Source organism: Vicugna pacos, chromosome 23, assembly GCF_048564905.1.
Source record: "Vicugna pacos chromosome 23, VicPac4, whole genome shotgun sequence".
NCBI lineage: Eukaryota > Metazoa > Chordata > Mammalia > Artiodactyla > Camelidae > Vicugna > Vicugna pacos.
This window is the reverse complement of record NC_133009.1, coordinates 6,117,907-6,142,712: the sequence shown is the minus strand read 5'-3', so window position 1 is coordinate 6,142,712 and position 24,806 is coordinate 6,117,907. Positions and strand designations below refer to the sequence as shown.

The window sequence follows — 24,806 nt, the reverse complement described above, 5'->3', positions numbered from 1 at the left end:
GCCCATCCCTGCCTCTTTCCCACAGAGCTTCTGTATCACAGAGGATGACTCCAGCCCTCACTGACGGCAAGCAGGCTGGATCCCACAGGCCCGCCCCAGTTCGTGAGCATGGCTGCCCAGATCATGACTGTGATGGTCCCAAAGCGCATCAGGAAAGGACCCTGGGAGGCCTGAGGACTGTCAGCCACGGGTGCCGGAAGGGCAAGGGGAGCATGTGTGTCTCACGTCTATGCTTTCCCAGCCCCTCCCCTGAAGAACATGTAAGTTGCCCATGGGAAAAAGCACATGTGGATGGAGCCTCTGATCTCAGGGCAGAAGGCTGTCATTTTGAATTGGGGCTGAGCAGCCCACCAGTAGAGGATGGAGGAGCCAATGGGCCAGCCTCCAGCACCTCCCTCAACTCTCACTTGGGGCCATAACCTATACCCCGTCTATAAAAAAGCTGGGCTGGAGCAGAAGGAGAGAAACATTGTAGCCACCACAGGCTGGAGATCCCTGGTTCTCAAAGTGTGGTCCCCAGACCACTGGCAACAGCATCACCTGAAAATGTGTTAGAAACACAGGTCCCACCCAGATGGAGATCAGAAACTCTGGGGGTAGGACCAGCCGTCTGTGCTCAGCAAGCCCTCAGGTGATTCTGATGCAGGCTGATGTGTGAGAACCCCTGCCTAAGAGGAAAAAGGCTTCTAAACTGGCTGTTGTCTGAAGGCCTTTGGAGAACCCTGCTCTGTGTTCACCGAGGGAGGACCATCACCCCCCGGCTTGGGGTGAGTGTTCTCTTTCTCGGTTCCGTGGGGCCTGATGCTCTGTCTACTGGTCTGACTTCCACCTGTATATACATTTGCCATTTCGACGGTGGCTTCCAACAAGTCTGCTAAATGTGTCTATAGCACACAGTCCTCAGGGTCACATGTTTCTTTTCAGTGTCAAGAGACTCATCTCAGAAAAAAGCGCTGTGGTCCAGTGGCCTCTTGCTCTGGCACCGCCCCTTGGCTCTATTTCCCAATAGATGCCGCTCTTCACATTTGGTCCTAAGAGGTCAATTGGGTTTTTTGTTTTTGTTTTTGTTTCTTTAAATACTGCAAAAGCAAACCAGGCTCATTGCAAATTACACTGAAATGGACTAGAAAGATCAATGCAGCAGTTTCCTTGTCCCAGAGCCCTCCCCTTCCCAAATCCTCCATCACCCCCCACACCCCTCCTGCCCCAGTGAGCCAAAGTTCTTGCTGTCTTGATGATTTGCAGTTCTCGGCATGACTCTGCCTCTTGGGTTTGTTTAATTAGAAGTAGGCTGGGAAGTGCTTCCTCTGCACTGGCATGTTAATTGCTTATCGCAGAAAGGGAAGGGGTGCCGATGTGTGCTGATGGAAATTTCCACTCTCTCCATCTCCCGGTTTCCCCCCATTTTCCTCTCCCGCCCTCTCCTTGCCTCCTGTGCTCCTTCCTTCTCTTGTCAGCACCCCCTGCCCCCCGCCCCACGCCTCTTCCCTCTTCCCCTAGCCCTCCTGCTCAGTTGCAGGGACTCTCTGGGGAGCAGGCCCAGCGGCGCCTGGCAGGCCAGAATTCAAGCCTAGAGGGAAAAACTGTGCCTTCTTGCATCACGTTCCTCTCTCCTCCCTCCTGTCCCATCCCAGCCCCTGCCTCTGTCACCCTCAGGCTTTGACAAGATTCGGAGCAGGGAACTCTTTAGTTATACTCAGTCTTCAAAGGTTTCGTTCGTTGCCTTTCGTTTCCTCCCCCTCCCCTTATGATTGTTATTCTTATTTATTTTTATTTTTTTTTTACAAAACAGGAGAAAAGAGTGAATTCGGCTGGGGGGAGGTGACACATTTCTCCACGAAGGTACAAAATTGCCTGTAGAAAGTCCACCTAGCGGTGCCGACCTGGGCTGCCGGGACGAGGCACCCCCGGGCATCCCGCTCCCAAATGTCCTTCAGATCCAGCTGGGGGCCCGCTTGGGGAGCAGTCCCCCAAGGTGGGGAGGAGAGGCCTCCTTCAGCCCTTGCCCAGGAGGGGAAGGAGCAAGCAGCTGAGACTTTACAAAGACAGAGAAGAGGAGGGGGCGCGGCCTGCGGGCCAAGGGCCTGGGGACACAGGCAGGGGACATCCAGGCAGAGGCCCAGGAGCCTCTGGGCATATAGACAACTGGGGAGGTGGGAGGCTCTAGCCAGAGTGCTTCCTGTTGCTTGGAGATGCTCCTCAGAATGGCAGCAGAGGAGCCCAGAAGGTAAGGGCGGCCTTCCGGAGGCTGCAGGGGCACCCCCTGGGGCCACAAAGCCAGCTGTCTTGGTCCAGCTGCCAGGCCTCAAGTTCGTGAGTCTGTGTCACGTTCCTGGCAGGGCATCTGGCCCAGATTGCGTCCCTTTTGGTAAATAGTAGTCCCAGATACTTCTCTACCTCTGAGAACAGGCTGAGCTTCAGGAATCTTGCGACAATGGTGGTGACAGTGTCTCCCCTTCTGAGGACCTGGGTAGCTTCCTCCCTGGATTCCAGTGCAGGACAAGAGGTGCAGACACCACCCGGGCTGAAGGGGCGCTCCAGCCCCAGAGAGCCCAGGCTGGAAGGAGAGGCCACCCCCCCACTCCCTGCCTGGGCTGGCCAGTGCCGCGGTGGGCCGCCAGCCCGGCTGCCAGCAGGAAGACAGCGAGAGCCAGAATGGCTATGAGCCCAGGTTTGTCCCCTAAGGCCCTGTGACAAGGAGCAGCCTCTTTAGTCCTGGCCCATACACATGCCAACTGGGTATGGGCGTCAGCAAAGGCCACTTGCAGGCAGGCCCAGTACTCCGTGGCCTGAAGGAGGCGGGTAATGTTGTAGCTGTGGGTGCCCCGTGGCAGTCGGGCCAGGGCAGCGGCCCCGTGGCCCTGGAGGGAGGCGGCGCTGGACCAGGTGAGGTTGGTGGAGACGGTGTTGGGTGGGGAGACCCAGGACAGCAGGATGTGATAGGGGTGGGTCTCCTGTACCCGGAGTTCTAGACCCCATTCTTTGTCTCTGCCTGGCTGCAAGGGAGCCCGGCCAACAACCACAGTAACCGTCTTGGTGTCAGCCCCTACCAGGTTCTGGGCCACACAGGTGTACAGCCCTGCCTCTTTTGCTGTCACTCTCCGCAGCTCCAGGGTCCCCTCGGGATCCACCCGGTACTTCCTGCCTGCCCGGGCGGCTGTCAGTCGAACCCCAGCTGGAGTGACCCAGTAGATCTCGGGTTCTGGCTCAGCCAGCGCCCGGCAGTGCAACACCAGGCTCTCTCCGCTGGCCACCTGGAGGCTGGGGGGGAAACTGCGGGGGGAGATGAGGGGCAGGCAGTGGTCCGTCATCTCCCGGAAGGGCACCTCTCGCACTGGGCGGCGCTGGAGGTCCGGGGGCTCGGCACACAGAGTGGACTGTGGCTCAATGAAGCGGACACGGGTGCCCGTGGCATTGGCCCAGCGGATGACACAGTCACAGCGGATGGGGTTGCCATGGAGACCCACCTCCTGCAGGTTGGGCAGGGACTCCACTGTCTGCTGGTGCAAGGCACTGAGAGCGTTGTTGTTGAGCATGAGGGTCTCCATCTGGGGCAGGTGGTGGAAGGCGCGGGGGTGGATGAAAGACAGCCGGGGGTTGTTGGTGATGTCCAGCTTGGTCAGCTCGGGGAGGTTGACCAGGGCAAACTTGTCGATGGAAACCAGCTCCTCCATGTTGTTCAGCCCCAGCTCCTTGAGGTGCAGCATGTTGGCAAAGTCCCCGGGCCCCACTCGCTGGAGCGGGTTCTTGTTCAGGTCTAGGAACTTGAGCCCAGGCACCTGCTCCAGCGCTCGCCGGGGCACCCGGGCCAGCCGGTTGTCATAGAAGGAGAGGCTCTCCAGGCTTTGCAGCCCCTCCAGGGCATAGTCGGAGATCTCCTGCAGGTTCATGCCCGCGAGCACCAGGCTGCGCAGGTTGGCCAGGGGCCGGAAATTCATGTCCAGGATGGCGTCCACCTTGTTGCCGCCAATCATGAGGATCTCCAGGTTGGGTAGCATCTCAAACCAGCGGCTGTCAACGGCCCTCAGCAGGTTGGAGTTGAGGTGCAGCCGCAGCAGGTTGCTGAGGCCGGAGAAGGCCCTGGGGGCGATGCGGTACAGCTGGTTGTGGTTGAGATAGAGCTCCTGCAGGCTGGCCAGCCCTGCAAAGCTGTGGTCCTCCAGGCGGGTCAGCTGGTTCTCCTCCAGGTGCAGACTCAGGAGCTGGGGCAGGGCACGGAAATCACAGTCTCGGGTGTCTGAAAAGCTGTTCTGGGACAGGTCCAGCTCTGTGAGGTTGGCCAGGTAGCCGAGCTCACTCTGGTCCACTCGGACAATGCTGTTGCTCTGTAGCAGCAAGGTCTGCGTGCCCGCGGGCAGCGCGGGGGGCACAGCCGTCAGGAATAGGTCATTGCAGTCCACGGTGGTGGCCTCACGGTAGGATGATCGCGGTGTATACCAGGGCCGGATCTGGCAGGCACACTGAGGGGGGCAGGGCACGCGCCAGGGTACCACGGGTACAGCGGCAGTGGCACTAGCCACCCAAGCTAGCAAGAGGGGGGCCACGAGGAGCCTCATGGTGGAGCTGCAGGGCAGGGGACCATCCACAAGAAGAGTCTCGAGTCCTTCTGCTCTTTGCAGAAGTGGTTCGCAGGCTGAGAGTCAGCAGCCCAGCCAGGGCGGAAGGAGTCACCCTCCCAGGGTAGTCATTCTACGTGGGGATGGGTGGGCATTATTTCCGGCCCTCCTGGGTGTGGCTCTCCATCCTCGTCCACTGGTGCAGGGTCTGCTCACTCATTGCCACATCCTGTCTGGGCAGCCCTGGAAGAAGAGGATGCAGGGTTAAGGAGATTGCAGAGAAGCAGAATCTATTCCCTCTTCCCACATCTCCTCTGTTTGACTCAAGAGGCCAAAGGAGCTGGGAATGGTGGACAGGGTCAGAGCCAGGGCTCCTGGGTTCTGTCCTATAGCCTTAGGCTTTACTGTCCTTTTTTACGATCCGTTGGGGGAATGAGTGACTGTGAGTTTTCAGGGAAGGACCAGGAGAGAGACTGAGCCTCAGAAGCTTTCAGAATAACTCAGGAAAGGGGTGTGTGTATGTGGAGGAGAGGGGAGGCTGGAATAATCATCATCTTGAGAGTCCTTCTGAGCCCGGAGAGATGTGGAGTAGGTTCTCCAGACTTTCTCACATCTCTCCCCACCTCCTCCTTGGCTCACTGGGTAAATGGGGAATAAAGCAATAGTTTTCAGATGTCCCTTTGAATGGTGTAGGTAGAGTGATAGAAACAAATTCAGCTTCTAAATCCCACGGTGAGCTCCTGGGACTGGAAGCTGAAAGGCAGTGAACCCTGACCCCACACCCAACAGGCTGGGGCGGGGTGGTTGTGTCTGGGGTCTGTTGAGGCTCCCCTGGGGTGGGGGACAGCTTTGGTTTTTGCCAAGTTCCCTACTGGAGGCAGGGGTTTCCCCTTCCCCAACAGCCTGGCCGAGCTGCCAGGAGGAGGTGGTGGGGCTACGAAGCCTGGGTCTGAGCTCGTCAGCCCTGCAGGTAAGACCTTATGTGACTTGGCTTCAGCTAATTCTCCTGGCTTTTGCCGCCCTGCTGACCCACCGTGACCAACCTTTCAGGTCGAAGTTACCCTGACACACCCCATCCCCCTGTCTCCTCTTCAGTCTCCCAGTCAACCCCCATTTGTTCTTCAAGACTCAACTTAATGTCAGTCATCTCCTACAGAAAGCTTCTTCTAACCCTCCCACCCCTGGATGGCTAAGGGGCCTGCCTCATGCTCTTTCACTGCAGCCCTGACCACATCACATGGAAATGTCTCCCCAGCTGGGGACCTGTTTTGCTCATCATCATCCTTGTAGTCCAGGGCAGGTGCCCAGTAAGGGTTTATATGACTCAATCTCTGTGGTCCCAGGGCCCCTTCCTCCAGGAGGTTGGGCCCCTACCGCCATCCCAATCTAGAATTCAAGCCGTTCCTCCCTCCTGGGTATGAGCAATCAATCCGGGTTCTCTACCAGACTCCAGAGCCAGGCTGCATCACCCTAGAGGTGAGTGCAGTCTTGGCCAAGAATCAAGATGGGGAATGAAACGGGGCCTCCTGAGCCTGCTCTGACTCTTGAGTGGAGGTCTGATTGGATGGTTTTCCAGCTGCAGGCATCAGAGAAGCACATAGTTATTGAACACCTGCGATTTGCCAGGACTCTTCAGAGACTCTGCATCTCTTATTTCATTTAACCTTCATAAAGCGTCTACAAGATAAGCATTAATACCTCCCGTCTGCAGATGAAGAAACTGAGGTTAGGAAGAGGTTAAAGAATTTGGCACAAGCTATATAGCTGGTAAGTGGCAGGAGACAGGAATCCAGAGGCTGTGCCATTGACACTGGACTTCTCTGCCCCCACGTCTGGCCCTGACGTCTGTACCCTGGGCACCCTGGGCTGCACTGGCTGCTGAAGCAGCAGGCTGGGTGCCTGTTCTCGCCCCCGGGGGAGATGATTCCTCTCCAGGAGCTGTGGGAAGCTGGGCGCTGTGTCTCCCACCACCTTCCCGGCAGGTGTCTCTGAGCTGCCCACCTCCTCCCGCTCCCAGGATGCTGGGGCTGGGTGGGAGCCACCGAAGACCTCCCCTGAGCATGGGAACCGCATGGCTGTTTACATTTGACTACTTCCCACCTTCCTCTGCAGCTATTTCTGAAGGTGGGAAAAACAACATGACTGAACATGCACAGAGGTTTTGCGTGGGGGGGATGTATACTGACACGTAAAACTCTGGGCAAACAAACACACGTGCACACGCAGGCACACCTGCATACATGTGCAGAGGGGCGTGCAGGGAACTCAGCTATCCAAGCCGGTGAGAGGTGGTCAGGAAGGGGGTGGGGTGGGGATTCTGCAGTGTGCTACGTGGCAGAGAGGCAGCAGGGACAAGCTGAGCCCTGGGATGGCCCTGTCATGGAACTAGGTCTGTGCTCCTGCCACACGTACATACTAGTGGCCTCTGCTTTCTTTCCAGGCCTGACCTGAGAGAGCAGAACCCATCAGCAAAGAGATCTTACTATTACTTACCACTTCCTATCAGAGCACCCTAGGAAAAGCTGTTGACTTCTCTGAGCATCTGTTCCTTGTGTATAAAATGAGCTTGTTATTAGGATTAAAGGAGCTCAATGTGGTGCACACAGGAAGAGCTCAATAAGTGTTCCCCTCATCCTCCAGGGCTGGGAGGCTCCCCAGCTATAGGACTTTTTGGAAGTTGAATCCCAGGGCTCAGTAAGGCCCTATTAAGCTTGCCCACTGTGGACCCAGTGTTGCGCCCACCCCTCTGCCAGGTGGGGTGGAGAGCTGTGAGTAGAAAAAGATAAAGTGTCACACCTCTATGAGTGCCACTCTGGCAGGACCACAAATGCACAATGCTTAGGAGAGCCCAAGACAGTTCGAGAGAAGGCTGCAGTGGGTGGAGAGGCCTGGAGACCCCACCTGAGCCCCAGGGTCTGTCTCCAACACCTCTGACCTAGCCCCTTTGTCCTGTAGACGCTCAACTGTACGGAGCGACTGAGAAGCCATATTAAAGTTAATTAAAAACGTCCAGGGGAGAGGGTGTAGCTCAGTGGTAGAGTGCATGCCTAGTGTGTGTGAGGTCCTGGGTGCAATCCCCAGCACCTCCATTAATAAATAAATAAATAAACAAACCTAACCCCCCCCCCCCAAAAGCATCCAGAGACACCCCTTTCCCTTCACCCCAGGCTCACCCTCCTCCGTGCCCCTGTGGCTGGAGCTCCTGCCCCCCAGCCAGGAGCCCAGGGCTGGGCTCGGCGTTTCCAGAGAAGGGCAGTGGCCGGATGACTCACGTTTGCGTGCACCTCTGGTCCCAAGGCTCGGCAAAGGCCCAGGCAAGTCTTCCCCCTCAGTGCTGAGCACACAGCCCCTCCCAAGATGGAACTCGGAGCTGCCCACTCACCTGCCATCACCACTTAAAGCTGTCTTGCACATGGCCCACTCATGCAGGCTCGATTAGCAATTTCTGCCGGGAGCTGCAGAGAAAGCTAATTGTCTTTTATCTATAATCTCCCAGGGTGAGCGGGAGTTCAGACTATCGCGGGTACGTTTCCCCCAACAGGATTTCAAGGTCTTTGCGGCAGGGGCCATGGCTTGCATGCTTTTTGTGTCCCCACGGCACCAAGTGTAGGATTGAACAGGCAGAAGGTACTGGTGAGTGGAGGCAAACAGTGAAGCGTGTCATCCTCCTATCAACCCTGGGTGGAGGCAGAGAAGGGACTTCTTAGTCTCGTTTTGCAGGGGAAGCAATCGAGGCACCGAGAGGTTAAGGGACTTGTCAGAGGTTGCACAGCTTCTAACATGGCAGGGTCGGGATTCAAACCCAGGTCTTTGCCTCCGTAACCCGCTGCACCAGACCAGCCAAGATCGACGCCTGCCTTACTGGAGCACAGCGCTGAAACTGGGGGGCTGGGGCTGCTCTCTGCGCAGGGATTGCTGGAGCCGTGGCCTTCAGTGACAGAAGAGGGAGAGCCCCAGGGCCACAGTGGGGGAAGCAGGGTTGCCCACTTCCAGGGACTAAGTTTCTCTTGGAAGGGCTGGCACTGCAAGCCCCCGCAGACCCACCTCTTCTGGACAGCTGCTCTGGATTTAGCAGAAAGTCTGGAATTGATTGCTTACACTCCTCATTGAACTACGACACTTGGCAAAGCACTAGATGAAGAATTTTGGAGAAGCTGTTGTCGGGAACCAGCGCGGCTCTCCTCCCGCCCCTCCGTGTCCGGCCCCGCCCCCGCCCCCGCCCCCAGCCCAGCCCCGGAGCTCCTGCCAGTCCCGACAACGCTGCTCCTCCCGGTGGTTGTTGCATGCAGTCTCTTCCTACCACCTCCCCCAATCCTTGTCTCCCCTCCGCCTCCCGGCAGCCTCCGCCCAGCAACCCCCCCCCCCCCCGCCCCATAAGCCTGGAGAGCAGCGGGCAAGGCAGTGATCGATTGCCTAGCCTTCTCGGCCCGCCGCCTCTGTGCCAGGTCCCCCTGAGCTGCGGAGACAGATGGGCAGCATAATTGAGTGTAGCGTTGATAAACTCCGGCCTCCTCGCCAGCAGATAAGCCCTGGGGGGGGGGGGGATGCAGCGGGAGGGGAGGCCAGCACTCCATCTGTACACCTGGCCTCCAGCTACTCCTGGGAGGTGAGCATGGCCCCTCACTCCCGCCTCCCATTTAATCACAGACAACCAGGACCTCAGAGCTCGAGGAGACCTCCGCATTTATCTAGCCTTCCAGAGTCTGAATTCCATAAATAACTTATGCAAAGGAGGAGTGGTGCAGTGGAAGGAGCCTGGGCTCTGCGTTCAGGGTTTGAGCCTGGCAATGCTGCTGGCTCACTGGGTGACCTTGGGCCGAGTTAGGGATGAAACCTTCTCACAGAAGGGCTGTGAGGAGCATAGGATATGAGGTCTAGGACGTGCCTGTTAGTTGCCCTCATTGCCCCCCTTACTGTTGCCTCTCATCTTAGCCCCAACTTCTCATCTCTCACCTTTTGTAGTCAACTTTTCCCCCCATTATTGACATATGTACAGGAGATAACATATGTACAGGAGAGAGAATAAATGGCATGAATTTCAAGTGCACAGCTTGCTGAACTTCCACATTAGGAGATACCAGTACAATCATCACCCAGAGCAAGATATAGACATTTCCAGCCCTCTTGAAGTTCCTATGTGGTCCTTCCCAGTGTCCAGCCCCCACCTGGAATTAACCATTGTCCTAACTTCTATCATCATCATCATCTTTTAAGCCCAGAATTCTTCCTTCTCCATCACAGCTTGGGACCAGGGTCTTTGGAAAGAGTTGACTCTGGTGTTAGGGGACTCTAGAGCACCAGATTTGAAATTCACTTAATGCATCCTCTGCTTCATAGTGGCTCTAGCTTCTCAGGGTCTCACAATTAATCAGTGATTTCCAGGAAGGGAGAGTCATTCCTCTTATTCCTCTTTCTTTTTCTACAATTCCCATAGCTAGAAATTGCTCTATGCCTTACAGTCTCCTTTCTGGTTGGAATCCTTATGACCTGGGCCTCCCAGGGGCCTGCTGTCTCGAGGAGGAAGATGACAGGATGACCTCCTGGCCCCACCCACCACTGGCAGCCCTTCCCCAAAGCCCTACTCGGGCTTGGCCACCTCGTGGAGCAGCCCTGCTGCCCCCTTCCCGCTGCCAGACCCCTAGGTCTTCTCATTACAGAGTCTGGGGCACCAGATGTGAGGACAAATGAGGGAGTGGCCAGGAAGGAGGGGCCCTGACTCACTTCTAACTGCCCCAGACCTCGCCACCTGGCCATGTCGGAGGCTTCTCACATTCAACTTGTCCCAAACCCAACATCTCCCACCAAACCTGCTCTTGCTGTCAGGTGGCACCGCCACCCACCAGTCTCCAGACTGGGAACCTCCGCCATCGTGACCCATCCCTGTCTCACCTCACACACACCCACCACAGAGCGCACACTTACTTTCCCGCTTCATTGCTTGTTTTGACCCTAACAGTTGCCTCATTCGGTGTCTCCTCCTCACCCTCGAGTGATCTCTTGGTCCTCAGGCACTCCACGCTCCTGCTAAACTAGGCTTGCTACTTCATTCCCCTTCTCAGGCCTCTCACTCCGCCAGCAAAGCCCTTCCCCAACTTCAGTGATCAAACTCCTCTCCAGCCATAAAAACTTGTCCCAAATGCCACCTCCTCTGTGACACTTTCCCAGAGTCCCTCCTAGAAGGGTGGTTACATCCACTGCAGTCCCTGAGACTCTTTGAACAGACCTCCACCGTAATAGCTCCTTCCTTATTGTCATTCTGTGAGTCTGTTTTCTCAGCTGAGGCTGTGAGCTCCTGGAGGAAAGGATGGTTTGTTATTGATTTGTGTATTCTCAGAGCCAGAGTTTCCCGGTAGGGGTGGGAGGTGTTCTACCGCCATGAACTGTGAATCGCAACCCATTAGTGGGTCATGAAAACAATTTAAAGTGAGTAACAATCTGCATTAAAAAAGAAAAAGAAATAGAAAGTAGAGTGCATTGTGTGTAGCTAGACTAAGCATGGTTTTGAAATGTCTTTTCCTCTGTTTTACACACTCACACATACGGACAGGGATAGGATGCAAAATCATATATTTCTGCCCTTGGGTCACAGCAATAACCGCTTGAAAATCATCATTCTGCAGAGCCTTTCTCTTCTGGTGAGGTGAGTCCCTTCTAGCTGACACGCTGGAAGGATGACATGACTCAAAGTGTCAGAGGGAAGGTACGGCGTTCTGAGTGTCTTCTCCGTGCAGGGTTTCTACTTGCTGGCCACTTAGCTACCTCAGCCCATCCTCCCAACAACCCAGTAAGTAGATACTTTTTAGAGAAACCTTGAGCTCAGTGGAGCTAAGGGATCAGACCAAGGTCCCATAGAGAGAATGTAGAGCCCGCCCATGAACCCAGGTGTGTCTCATACCCCAGCTCTTCTTATTTCTGATTCTGGTGCCAGATGCTGACTTCTAGGAGGGGAGGATGGTGGGGAGACTGGAGGAGAGCAGGGAGGACACTGGGAGGGCATCTCCAGGGGAAAGGATGAGGTTTGTCTTGTCTACCCCTGCCCTCCGCTCCTCTCTGGAGTAAGAGGCGTCAACGTTCCAGTGAAAACCCTTTCCTGGCCTGGGAGGGAAGGGACCTGTTCCCAGGAAGAAACGTCTACATTCCTAGGTCTCTGGGCTGGCCCCGGGGAAGAGGTGTCAGTGCTTGGATCCCTGGAAGGGAGCCTGCCTCGTTATTTCTTAATTAGGAGTGGAGGGTGCCAGTAGGTAGCACACAAAGTCATTTGTCTGCTTGCACTGCACCAAAAAGGCGGCAGGGGAGCGGAGCCAGCTTGCCTGGGCACCGATAGCAGCGCCGGGCTGAGTCCTACCGCCATGTGCTGCCAGACTTCTGCTGACTATCTGCCCATCCTCAGGAAACCTTCTCTGATGCCTCCACACCTCTGCTGGGCTCCTGGCTGTTTACTTATCTGCCTGTCTCTCCCTCCAGACTGGAAGACTGTCAAGGGAAGAAACTGTGCTCCAAGCTGCCAGTTCCCCCAGCAGTTTGGCACACAGTAGGAGCTCAGAAAATGTCTACAGGAGGGGCGGGGCAGGGCAGGGCAGGGCAGGGCAGGAAGAAAGGAGGTGGGCTGGCTGCTTCAGGGCTTCTGAAGACCAGGCGGATCAGAGTCCAGGCTCAGGCCCCTTCTGCCTCCTTCCTCGCCTTGTGAAGGAGACACACCTCAGCCCAGAGCACATCTTCTGTAGGCGCTCGCCCTGGTTTGGGCCACTTCCTTCCATGGAGAAGGCACTTCTCTGACTCAGGTTTCTGCCTCTGGATTCCACATGATCCTACAACGATCCTCACTCTCTGGTGTTCCGTCAGGTGTCCCCTCTGGAAATTCAGAGGATTCCACCCACCTCTCTCAGCTCAGGTTAGTGGTTCAAAGAAGGGCTTCGGAGTTGGCTCCCCTTGAATCCTGGTGCTGGCTGAATGACCTTGAGAATCCTTAGGTTCCGCCTCTTAATCCCTCTGTAACTTGGGGAGAGAGCCTACCTCATGAGGGGGAATCTGAAAAAGATGATGCCTGCTAAGTGCCTGGCACTCAGTAGAGTCTCCTTCCCTTTTTCTCCCTTTTGTTCCTTTTACCTAAACAGCCTGTGTCCCAGGCCCACACCAGATGGCCCATCCATGGTCATGTGGTCACTAATGCAGGCATCCTCCCCTAGGAGCCCTTCCACCCCAGGCTGACCCTCCTTCCCAATGGAACTGCCCTCTCCTGGGTCAATTCTAAGCACACCCTGGGGCCTCCAACTGGGACCCTTTTTCTGGTCTTCAGGACTCTAGAAGGCCCTTGAACTCAGTTCATTTGTAGCTCACCAATGTCTGACACACTCTCACCCAATAAGCAGCCCGCTCTTCCTGGCTCAGGTGAGTAGCTCCTCCATTTGTCCTGATGCTCCTTGGAAAGGTCGAGAGGGCCCCTCCTAGCAGACCTCTAAATGTTCCAGTTTGACGGCAGCCCACAGACATCCCACACTGGCCACAGCCACAAGCCAGAGGGGCAGCCAAGCCCCGATGGTGACCACCAGCCTCTCCCACCTCCCTCCCTGTAACTCCCCTTGCCCTTCCTAGAATCAGATGGAGGGGCTGGGCAGACCCTGCAGCATCCCTGAAAGGCCCCCTCCTGCAGCCAGGCCCCCAGGACAGCCCTTCAGACACAGTGGGTTCCTGAGAGCTAGGTGCAAGGGCAGGCAGAAGGACTGGGAAGGCTTCAGAGATGCAAGCAATGCTCTTTTCTGCCCCTGTGCCTTTGCACATGCAGAGGCCCTGCCCAGGAGTCCCTTTCATTGCTTGTGTACCTTGGGAATTTCTTCCCATCTCTGAAGTCTCAGTTCACACAGCTCCTCTCTTCCCTGACCACTGCCCACCCCCTTGCTCCTTCTCCCATCATCAGAGAACCCGCATCCACTATGATGCTCAACTCCTCTCTCAGACAGTGAGCCCCTCGAGGGCAACTCTGTGGCCTGTGGTCCCAGAACTAATGGCCAGGGAAACACCAAACTGTGCATGGTGGGGGTTGGGGGGGTTGCTGTGAGAGGGTCTGGGGCCTGAGTGGCTGAGGGGAAAGAGGCAGAACAAATCGGAAACAGACCAGTTAAACAAGGAGAAAGGCCAAAGCTCTTCTAAAGGAAAAGGAAAATGAAATCAGAATGAAAATTGATGAGGCGGAGAGAAAAGGAGACTCGTTTCACCAGCAGGTTTGCCAGATGAAGCTCAGAGATAAATCACGCGGCGGAAGGAGCCTTGGTCTCAGTGGGGCTGGCTGCCTGCTCCCCTGTCAGCTGTCTCGGCAGGCCTGCCAGATAAATGGCTGCAGCTGAGGCCCCGCGGCGGTTTTCCCCCCTTCACTGCAGTGAGAATGGCCTGCCAGTCCTCATCGCCTCCTGCAGGCCTGCCCTGCCCACTCCTTCACCTGCCCCCCCCCCCCCCCCCCCCGCTGCAGGGCTCTCCCCGCTCCTCAGCTCCCCTCCTCAGCCCCAACATAGGCCTCTCCCTCAGCAGCCCCGCCTCACTCTCCCCTCCCCAGCTCGGGGTCAGGGCTGTGGAGAGCATTTGTCAGAAGCCCTAGCCGACCTTCTGCACCCACATCCAGCCTTTCTGAAGCAGAGGTCAGGGTACGGGCACTGGTGGGAGAGGACACTAGACAGGACAGGGCTGGGTTCCAGTCCCAGCCTGGGGACAGACCTTGGAACGTGTCCTCTTACTTCTCTGTGAAGGGAGGGGGTTGGGCCAGAGCCCACCCTGAGGCCCCTGGGCCAGCAGTTATCAGCAGCACCTGGAAACTTGTTAGAGAAGATTCTTAAGCCCACCGCAGACCTCCAGGATCGGGAACTCAGAGGACGGGGCCTAGTTACCCGTGTCTGAGCAAACCCTCTGGAGATTCTGTAACCCAGTAGGACCCTGGGGGGCCTTCCAGGGTCAGACTCCTCCCCCGTATCCTCTGCTGCAGCTCCTCTCTGAAGTACCCCGATAACAGGATCTCATGCATATTTCCTGAGTTTTTCAGATGCTTCAAACCACCACCAAAGGGAAGAAATTAACTCCTTGATGATCAAGAGAATGTGGCCCCCAGACCTTCTGGCGCCTGGGGATTAACAGTGTTGACCATCCTGTTACCTCAGCATCAACCAATGAGAAGACTGTGCACAGCTGATCATGTACCCTGTGACCCCCCCCTCCCTTACGTGGCCTTTAGATACGGCTTTGCTGAGACCCTTCGGGGAGTCTGGGGTTCTCTTGGGCATGAGCCACCCCGTCCTCCTTCCTCGGACCTGCAGTAAACCTTTCTCTGCTCCAGACTCTGTTTCAGTTTGTTTGGCCTCACGGTGCATTGGGCACACAAACTTGCCTTCGGCAACAATTCTGATGTATGCCCGTGTCTGAGATTTACTGGGCTAGATCATCTCCAAGGCCCCTCCAGCTGAGATGAGACTTCTGTAAACAATAGGAGTGCCAGCCTGATAAACTGCGTGTATCATGAGCTTCTTATCATTATCCTAACAGATAAGAGCTGAGTATTCAACCCTTCTTGCCTTCTTTGTCCTGGCCACAAGGAAACTCCCTACCCCATGAGCATTAAGACAGCGCCAACTGCATGCTGGCACTGTGCGGGGCTAGGGGTACAAGGTTATGGGGGGGCAGGTGGGAGTCACAGATTTAAAAAAAAAAAAAAAGCAACTACTCTTCTAAGTCCGATACAAGTTGTCACAGAAGCACTTACCAAGGGCAACGGGGGCCCAGCCTAGGGGAGAGAACACGATCCTGCCTCCTGAGGGAAGGTGGGCAAAAATCTAGAGGAAATGGCTAAAGTCATTGAATTATACACAAAGAATGGGTGGATCTGATGGTGTGCAATGTGCCTCAAAAAGTTGTTTTAAAAAAATTCCCAGGGTGGGAAGGGTGTAGCTCAAGTGGTAGAGCGTATGCGCAGCACCCGAGAGGTCCCGGGTTCAATCCCCGGTACCTCCTCCAAGTAGAAATCCACAAAGAAACCTAATTACCTCCCCCTCAGAAAAAAAATCCCCAGAAAGTGTTTGCTGATCACATAGGTCAGCAGATGCACAGATGGTAGAAGACATTCTATACATGCTGGGGACACCTGGAGTGAAGGTCCTGGGATAAAAATGATGAAGTGAATTCCAAGAACTGAGTGGTCCCCCTTAGTTCCCAAGAGTGTAGATGAGGTGAAGAGGCTGCAGCAGCAGGCTGGCGCCAGAATAGTCTGGACCCGATGCTGCAGGCAGAGGGCAGCCGGGGAGGCACCGAAGGCAGTGACTTTACAGCCAGCAATAATAGTATCTATCATGACCGGGCACACCTTGAAATTTAAATTCTTCCCTCTCCATGATCCGATGTGACTCTCACAAAAGCCTTGCAAGGTCATAGATCCCTTTACCTCTATTTTAATGAAAAGGACATTAAGTGACTTGCCCAAGATCATACAGCAAACAAGGAATTGGAGGGAGGGTATAGCTCAAGTGGTAGAGCGCATGCTTAGCATGCATGAGGTCCTGGGTTCAATTCCCAGTACCTCCTCTAAGAATAAATAAATAAACCTAATTACATTCCCTCACCAAATACAAAAAACAAAACAAAACAAGGAATGGAGCCAGGGCTAAAAGATACAGTGTGCTTCCAAGTCCAGACTTATTTTCCCAGTGTGACGGCAGTGTTAATAGCGGTGGCCATTGACTGAGGACTGCGTAAGAGCCCGTCCGGTGTCTGACATGAGCGGTTGTACTGAATGCTCATAACCACGCTACGATATGGGGGGATTACTAGCCCCATGTCACAGATGGGAGAGGATAGATACCTCGCCCAAGAGCACCCAGCTGGTAAAGCCAGGACTCGGCTCCCACTGCCCCAGCCCCAGCCCTCCTCGGGTCGGGAATGGAAAGGGAGATTTCCAGCTGACTTCTTATTCAAATTCCCTTGAACCTGGGCCAACAACCCAAGAGAAAGAAACTGGCCCCCAGCCTAAGCTGAGCAACCCTTCTTTAAGGGAAGGCCCTTTCCAATCTGTCAGGGGCTTCCCTCCTCCCAGCCTGTCCCTGCCTTCTGAGTCCTGCACACCCACTGGGGGACCAGTGCCTCCCAGGGCCCAGAGTCTGCTGGATGGAAACGCTTCCATCCCATGATCAATAACAGGCATAATTCAGTAACTGCGGCAAGTACAAAGGAGTGTAGGTTAAATCAATATTTAGAAGCTTCGAAATGAAACTAATTAAGAGCAAGCCTTAATGATTTTTACTGTCTGGGAATAAAAAAGACAAAAAGCCTGCCAATATTTCATGAATCCACCTTAGTAGCTTGTAATCATTCGGGAAGAGTGGAAGATGAAAAGTGCTCCCAGCCAGCCCCATTCTCTGCATTGCAGGAGAGGGGACCACCTCAGCCTTGGTAGTGGAAGACGAGGAGGAGAAAACGGACGGATGGAGCACAGGATGCAAACAGCATTGCGGAAGGCTGCTAGCTTGGATCAGGGGCTGCTATGGATTTAACTGTGTCCCCCCAAAAGAGACAATGAAGTCCTACCCCCAGAACCTGTGAACGTGACCTTCATTTAAAAATAGGGTCTTTGCAGATGTAATCAAGTAAAGATGAGGTCATGTGGGGTTAGGATGGGCCCTAATCCAATGACTGGTGTCCTTACAAGAAGAGGGAAATTTGGACACTGAGACAGAGACACAGGGAGAATTCCACATGGTGCTGGAGACCGCGATTGAACTGCTGAAGCTGCGAGCCAGCACCAGAGGCTGGAAGAGGCAAGGAAGGACTCTCCCCACAGGTTTCAGCGTGGCCCTGCTGACACCTTGATTTCAGACTTCCAGCCTCCAGAACCACGAGACAATTAAGTTTCCGTTGTTTTAAGCTGTCCGGTCCGTTTGCAGTACTTTGATACGGCAGCCCCCGGAAACTCACGCTGGGATCCTGGATTCTAGCTCCCACTCTGCCACTTACTAACAACGCGTGCTTGGCAAAATGTTAACTTCCATGAGCCTTGGTTTTCACCTCTGAAGAATGGGGCTAAGACTTGTGCCTTCTGTCTTTTGTCCAGAGATTCGGTTCAGATCTAATGAAAACATGAGTGTGAAATATGCAAGATGAGCTGTAAGCGCTACACGAATATCACCGAGGCTCATTGCAAGTGGAAAGAAGGAGCTCAGGAGCCCTCTGTTGGATGGGCCAGAAAGTTCCCTGCCGGCTAGCAGGGCTGGTCCAAAAATCCAATCAGAGCACAGCTGTGAGGTATCTTTGTCGCGTTAGAGATACTACGTACACGAAGGGCATTTTTGATTGTTGTTCTCAACAGGGATTTTATTTACTACCCACTTGGCCCTAGTTTTCTCATCTGTAAAATGAAAGAGTTGAATAACATTATTTTAAGGTATTTTTCAGCATCAATTCCTGTTTTTTTTTTTTTTAAAGTAGTAACTTGCAGCCTAAACTCATCCTCATCCCAGTAACTCAGGACAAGGCGGAGGGGTGCCAGCTAAGGACTGCGGTGAGAGCTAGGCGTGCTGTGGCTTGGTACCCCTATGTCTGGGCTAAGGGAGGAACCAGAGCACTTTTCCTCTGTCCTCCCTCAAGCTTACCAGGCATGAAAGGAACAGGAAACCACTCAGGCAGCAAATAAAATCTGGATCGATCATGAGATGGCTGGCATCCCAAGTCCGGCTGGCTCCCAGAGCTGTTCATCGTAAGTAAACGTTCCTAATGAGCCACTTGTACTTAATTCTGGGGCTGTGTCTTGTTAAAGTGCAACGGAACAGGGTGGCTGAGCATGGGGCTGCCACCGCTTGTCCGGGCTTCTTCCAGGGCTCCAGTGGGGACCAGGTTCTCAGGTGATCTCTCAGAATTCTGGAAGGAGCCGCACCTTGCAGCAGTGGGGTTCTCAAATGGGGGACCAACGTTCCGACCATATGACAACCAATGTTCTTCCCAGGCAGGTATCTGTGTGGTGAGTGAGCGTCTGTACGCATTGCCCTCACAGGAAGGAACGCATCAGAAGCCTCACCTTGATTACCACCACCACCACGATGCTGTCACCTGAGATGTACCTGCAGCCACCACGGTGGTCACCCCACCTGCAGCACATCATCTCTGTTAATATCACCAGCCCCACTGTCGCCACTGCCCTCAGCTGTGATCACGAGACACCCAGGCTCACTGCCAGCGCCACACATCACTTAGGACACCCTCCATTAGCATCACTAACCCCCCATCCACTGCCACAACCCTGGGCATCGTTAAGTACCCTGATCATCAAAGGAAAATTTGTACGGCTTCATTGCTGTGACTTGTACAGAATCTGGAAACAGGTATGAATTTCACCATTGGGAAATACACATTAGATGAGACCCTATGATGCTAACATGAGAATGAGTGGATTCACATATACACAGAATGTCCACCCTAAAAGAGGCATGAACGTGGACATGTGATGCCCACACGGAGAGCACCGGGGGAAGGGGCGTGGGGCTGGAAGGGTAAGCAAGGGACAGGCCAATGAGAGCTCCACATTCTCCTTGGGGAAAATAAAAATGACACTCCTTTGCCTCCTGTTATCTCTGTTTTTCAATTCTGGCTGCACCATAGGTTCATACGGGGAGCTTTCAAAACATACTGGTGCCTACATCCCACTCCAGACCAATTAAACCAATCTCTGGGGGTAGAATGCAGGCACTGTATTAAAAAAAAAAAAAAACTCCCCAGGATTTCTTTGTATGTAAATTTTACACCAAAAGAAGAACAAAATTGTAAATAAAGTTGAATTCCATAGTTGCTGAAGTATTGAGGGAAAAGTGTACTGACAGCTGCAGTTTACTTTGAAATGAATCAAAAATAAGATGGAGAGATGGAGAGATGGAGAGAGAGGGGATAAAACAAGTCTAGTAAAGGGTTAATGGTGGAATCTAGGCAGTGGGTTTATGGTTGCTCACTGTAAAATTCCTTCAAACTTGCTGTACATTTGAAACTTTCATAATAAAATATTGGTGAAAAAAAATCCCCACTGGTTTTGTGGGGAAGCTAGGACTGAGAACCACTGCATCTAAAAAAAAAATCCATAAGCAAGTGAATTTCTCTTTCCTCCACCTTCCATGTGTGGAAAAAAACACACCCTCTTTCTCATCAAACTCATCGGGCTCTTGTGCAGGGTTTCCCAACCCTTCCTGGGTCGTGGCACAAGCAGACAAGTGTATTTGTATGGTGCATCTGGGGAAAAGGAGGCGGCTGCTTGCAGCAGGAGTGGGTGGCTGGGGAGACAGCCCGCTGCTCAGGCCTTGCAGGGCTGCCCCAAGCACCCAGGACCCACTGCCATACCAGTCGGCCAGCCCTGCTCTGCTCAAATGTCCCCGAGTCTCCCCTTTCTAAAGCCCCCGGCTCAGCATTCTTAGCAGGGATTAAATCCTTTCCCAGGAAAACCAGACCAGAGTCTATTGCAGTGCGTGCGTGCGTGTGTGTGTGTGTGTGTGTGTGTGTGTGTGTGTGTGTGGTGGGGCGGACACTGCGGGCAGGGGCCAGGCCCCGTGCCTCATCTGTATGCTCCTCCACAGCCTGCTGGCCCTGTCGGGAGAGTGCCATGGCAACACTGTGCTCTTTAAACACCGGAGTTTGTGCTGCCATTGCAAAGCAGCATTAGGCAATTTAATTAAGGAGCTGGCAGCAGACAAACTTTGTGAGTTAAAGGCATTTTATTAAATCCCATTGTATTATGCAGCTCAGTTCCCCCAGGAACTGCCGAGCTGAGGGAGGACAGAGGAGAATTTGCTGGGGTTTTCTTTGCTCTGCTTTTTCCTGGCCTCCCTTCTGCTTCGTGAATGCATTCACTGAACGTAGGGGCGATCCCAACTGTGCCTGCCTGCTCCCCCAAGCCTGCGAGTCAGGCCTTGGCCCGAGGTCTGCAGGCACAGTGTGGGGGTGTGATCCCCAGCACTGATCTGCATACGACCATCAGTGGGGCACTCTCAGAGCGTTAGGTCAGGCCAACCCGAGCTTTGGTATTTACAGCGCTACCAGGCTCAGTGTTGCCTGTACATAATCTCACTGAATCCTCCCACACCCTGGGAGTGGGAAGTGCTGGCGTTCCCATTCTACAGATAAGGCAACTGAGGCTGACAGAGGTTAAGAAGCTCGCCCAGGACCTTGTAAATAGTCATTGATAGACAAGACTAACTCCATTTTGATGATCTGCCGCCATTTCGGGACAAACCTAGACGACCGCAAGCCACAGTTTCTGCCTTCTGCCTGTAAAACCCTCCCCGGACCTAAGAGAGAACTACTGGCCGGAGAGGTCACCAGACACGCCCCCATCTCTTTCAGACACGCCCCTCTCACGGTCATCAGCCCTCATTTGCATAAGAACTCACCAATCAGCTCCTACCCCCAGGCATAAATAACCAAGCCTGTACGCAGAGAGCTGGTGGGCGCAGGTCTAACTGGAGAACCCGTCTGAGGGTTTCTTGCAATAAACCTGACTGCCGTTGAGCTGTCTCTGATCCTTTCAGATTCTAACAGTTGTGACTGCAGAGGCCAAGGTTCCCTGTTACCTCGTAAGGCGACTGATCTTTTCCTATTTCAGCCTTCAGAATGGGTTCCACTCCAGGAGCCCAACCAGAAGGTTAATTCCAGGGTGAAGCTGGGGTGGGACCAGGGGTTCTCCAGGACCCTGACCTCCTAAGCCATCACACCTAGAATGTGTGAATGTGCCTCCTGAAAGGTCACACCCAGGCCCCGAGAACTTGCCGACACGCTTGAGGGTGTCCAACCTGTCTTCCTGGCCGCCCCAGGGAGAGGGTCTGGCTGGGACCTGAAGCCAAATCCATCTCCTCTAAGAACCAAAGATCAGGAAACCAGATGAAATGCCATAGGATGCTGCGGCTGGATGTGGGGAAGGACATCCTGGGTGAGAGAGAGGTTGAAATAAAAAAGGCATGACTTGCCAAGAAACCGCACGACAGCTCATCTGCCCCAAGCGGGCTGCGGAAGGGTGACTGGGGCTCCCATGCCTGCCAAGGACCCCACTCTGAAGCTGCCCTCCCCTGGCAGCCTCCTCGGGTCCTCACCTGGGAGAGTTCCTCCCATGTGAGCAAGCACAGGGGAGTCCGGCACAGGCCTGGGCAGCTCAGGGGAGGCCCACTGTCCTCTGGGGACCCAGTGGGCTCCTGAGCCATGGGGCCTCCTCAGCTTCTGCAGTTGGTCAGCCTCAGGAGCCCAGAGCTGCGCCAGGAAGGGGTGGAATGCCTTCCACTCTGCAAACATTCACTGAGCCCCAGCCGGTGCCTGCCCTCCAGACCTGTGGACTGTCCTCTTGGGCTCAGTTTTCTCAATCCTAAACTGGGGGCAGTGACATATGCCTTGTCTAGCTAAAACAGATGCAAAACGAGGGGAGGCTATAGCTCAGGGGTAGAGTGCATGCTTAGCATATATGTATATACTATATAATTATTACATAATTATATATAAATAACAGCTTTGAGATATAATTCATAAATTCACAATTGCATGATATTTGAGACGTAAATTTAATAGCTGGATTTGCCACCAAAGCTTAAGGATGTTTTCTTTGTTTATTTACAGGAAGGGGCATTCAGGCGTCTCAGCAAACAAACGGAGCCAGGAGCCCAGCCAGCTGTGCAACTGCGTTCCCCCACTCACCACCTCTTTTCTTAACATGCCCCTCGCTTCTTGTGCCTCCCCGACATTGCTCTTCATCCATCACCATCCTCTCCCCACCCCTGGCCAGACCCTGCGGCTCCCATCTGGCTCTAGGGTCTCTACCCATCCTGACTCCCTCGCCCCCACCCGGCAGAGACCGAGCCACAGCTGCAGGTGCTGTCCAAGTGACCCTTTGGAGAAGTCCCCAGAGGGGTGGCCATGTTTGTGGGCAGGCCAGGGAGGACAGAGCCGGCTGCCGAGAGGGCTGCCAGAGGGCCAATTCGATGGATGCCCAGGTCCGCGTTGCCAACATGTAACCCTCCCGGGGAAACAGCGGCATTCTAAGCCCAGCTCTACCACTTACCAACGATCGGACAAGCTCCCTGAGCCCAGTTTCTTCTCATCCATAAAATGGGCATAAAAGTATCTGACTTGAATTTTCATAGGTATAGTTCACTGAATGCTTACTTTGCTGGGCCTCTCGCAAAGCTCATTTCTTATCGAATCCACACAACAACTCTCTGAGAGTGGGTACTGAAGGAGCATGGAGGCTCAGAGAAGTTAAGCAACTTGCCCAAGGTCCCACAGCTAGTGAGATGCCACTGCTCCCTCAGTCTTCGGCACAGTGCCAGGCCATGAGGGAGCCTACGGGATGGGTGTGTGCAAAAGCGCTTATTGACGGAAATCTCCAGAGCAACTAAGCAGGGGTCTTCCCCCCTCCGACTCGACTCACATATGGCTCTGCTATATCTTGGCTAATTTTCTTCCAGAGAGATGAGAACAAGTGCTCCAGGGGGGTCTGGACCCTCCCTTCTCCTGGGGCTGCACACGGGAGTGTGTGAGCACGTGTATGAGTGTGTGTACCTGTGCACGAGTGTGTGCCCTTGAGTTGGGGAGGCGGCAGGTGGAGACACGCGGTGCCCGGCCAGGTGAATCAGCTTGGAGGGGAGCGGGTTTGGAGGCTGTATTTCGCCATTGCTTGCTCCCCTGGGCTCAAGGCCTGGGTGGTGCCAGCTCATTTTCACAGCCATTTTCCCAGGAAATTAACAGGGGAACATTCTACTCTGTAATAATGATAAAAACAATAATAATTAACACAGCTGTGGCTAATATTTCTCCAGCCTCTCTCTCTCTCTGTCCCCCTAGACCTCAAAACTCTGGGCAAATAGCTAATTGGCTGGCTTTCTCGCTACATCCCAGAGACTGGGACGCCTTAGGTTGTGCCAGATTTCCTGTCTCCTCCAGCTGGGTGCCAGGGCAGGTGCACAGGAGACTGACTGGTCCAGGAGCTGTCCTGTGGCCCGGAGTACTCTGCCTCCCCACCCTCTCACTCCATCACGTTCTGGGACCACCCCATGCCCAGGAGTAGGAGAGCAGGTAAGGAAGGGAGCGAAGCATCAGCTGTCTTTGCCCAACCTTTAAAAGCTCCCCCATCAATCTCTGGGTTCGCCCACACAGCCGGTATTGCCTCTGGGAGGGGGTCCCCCTGCTCCTTCAGCCAATGGAGCCGGTAGGTCTAGTCCCTGCAGAGGATGGCTGATGGCTTTTTCTGGTCCCAGCCAGGAGTCATTACGCACCAAATGTCTAGTTTAAACAAGTGATTAGGCAGCTCTATTAAGAGTGCACGTGCTTCCCGCCAGGGAGGGACAGGAACTTCCAGAGGTGGCTGAGGGGGAGCGGGAGGGGGAGGCCAGGGCCTGGCAGCAACGGGCCTTCTCCTCCAGAGCACTTTCCAGTGAATTCAGCTCAAGGAAGGGAGCTCCCAGCGTTCTGAGAGCCAGCATCCTGAGTGGCTCAGAGACTGACAGGTTTTTAGACACAGAGCCCAATCCTGATTGTCCAGGCAGCCCACCCACACCCTGATGGACATGAAGGACCTTAAGCAATTTAAACAGACAGAAAAGCCAAAGCTCTTGTGTGGCCTCAACCTCCCCAAACACACTCTTGAAAAGCAATTACTGGATCCGAGTTACACTTCCTTTGCTTTCTCCAGGAGCTGCCTGACAAGGAAGGGGTCAGAAGGGTAAACACAGTCAGCGGCTGTGTTTATCATAAACATAGTCCCCCGGCATCTCCAGAGAGAAAGACTACAGGTGAACCGAAAGCCTGCAAAACCCCTGTAACTGTATGCCAGCGCGTGTGTGTGTGCGCATGCGCATGTGTGAGTGTGAGCATTTGTGTTTGGGGATGTGATTCTGGAGAGACCGTCCGTAGCTTGCATCACAGCAGGGTCTCTGGCCCCCAGATAACAAGGAGCCCTGCTCTATTCCTTGGTCATTTGAAGATGGAGGGTTGGTCCCTTTCCATAAGGGTCTCTTCATCTTTTAGAAATCAGCGGTGGACTCTGAGGCCTGGATTCCACCTGCTTGAAGAAGGGGGGCTGGGGTGAGTCTGGGGACACAACTGAAGCAGAACCATGACAGAGAGCCTTTTGCCAGGCAGAGCTGTGGCTGCCACGAATCTAGAGGCGGTGATGAAGTGCTTTCCTCATCCCCTCATTTCTCCTATCCTGACAGCTCCCTATCTACTTCTCTGTCACCCCAGTGACAGCCTGCTAATGATGAAGGCAGC

General features: G+C 54.3%; 1 protein-coding gene across 5 annotated transcripts in view; it reads right to left on the bottom strand.

Moving 5' to 3' along the window:
* Positions 1 to 1,709: 1,709 nt before the first annotated feature.
* Positions 1,710 to 24,806, bottom strand: part of LRRN2 (leucine rich repeat neuronal 2) — a 61,709-nt gene continuing 38,612 nt past the window's right edge. For 3 of the 5 annotated variants that reach the window (XM_072948375.1, XM_072948374.1, XM_072948376.1), the window contains one exon: positions 1,710 to 4,799. In XM_072948375.1, coding sequence (XP_072804476.1) covers positions 2,418 to 4,556 — 2,139 coding nt within the window. In that variant the 5' untranslated portion in view covers positions 4,557 to 4,799 and the 3' untranslated portion in view covers positions 1,710 to 2,417. Of the gene's footprint in view, positions 4,800 to 7,938; positions 8,179 to 23,099; positions 23,125 to 24,806 lie in introns of those variants that run through there. The other 2 variants (XM_072948377.1, XM_006215498.4) reach the window with 2 other exon arrangements.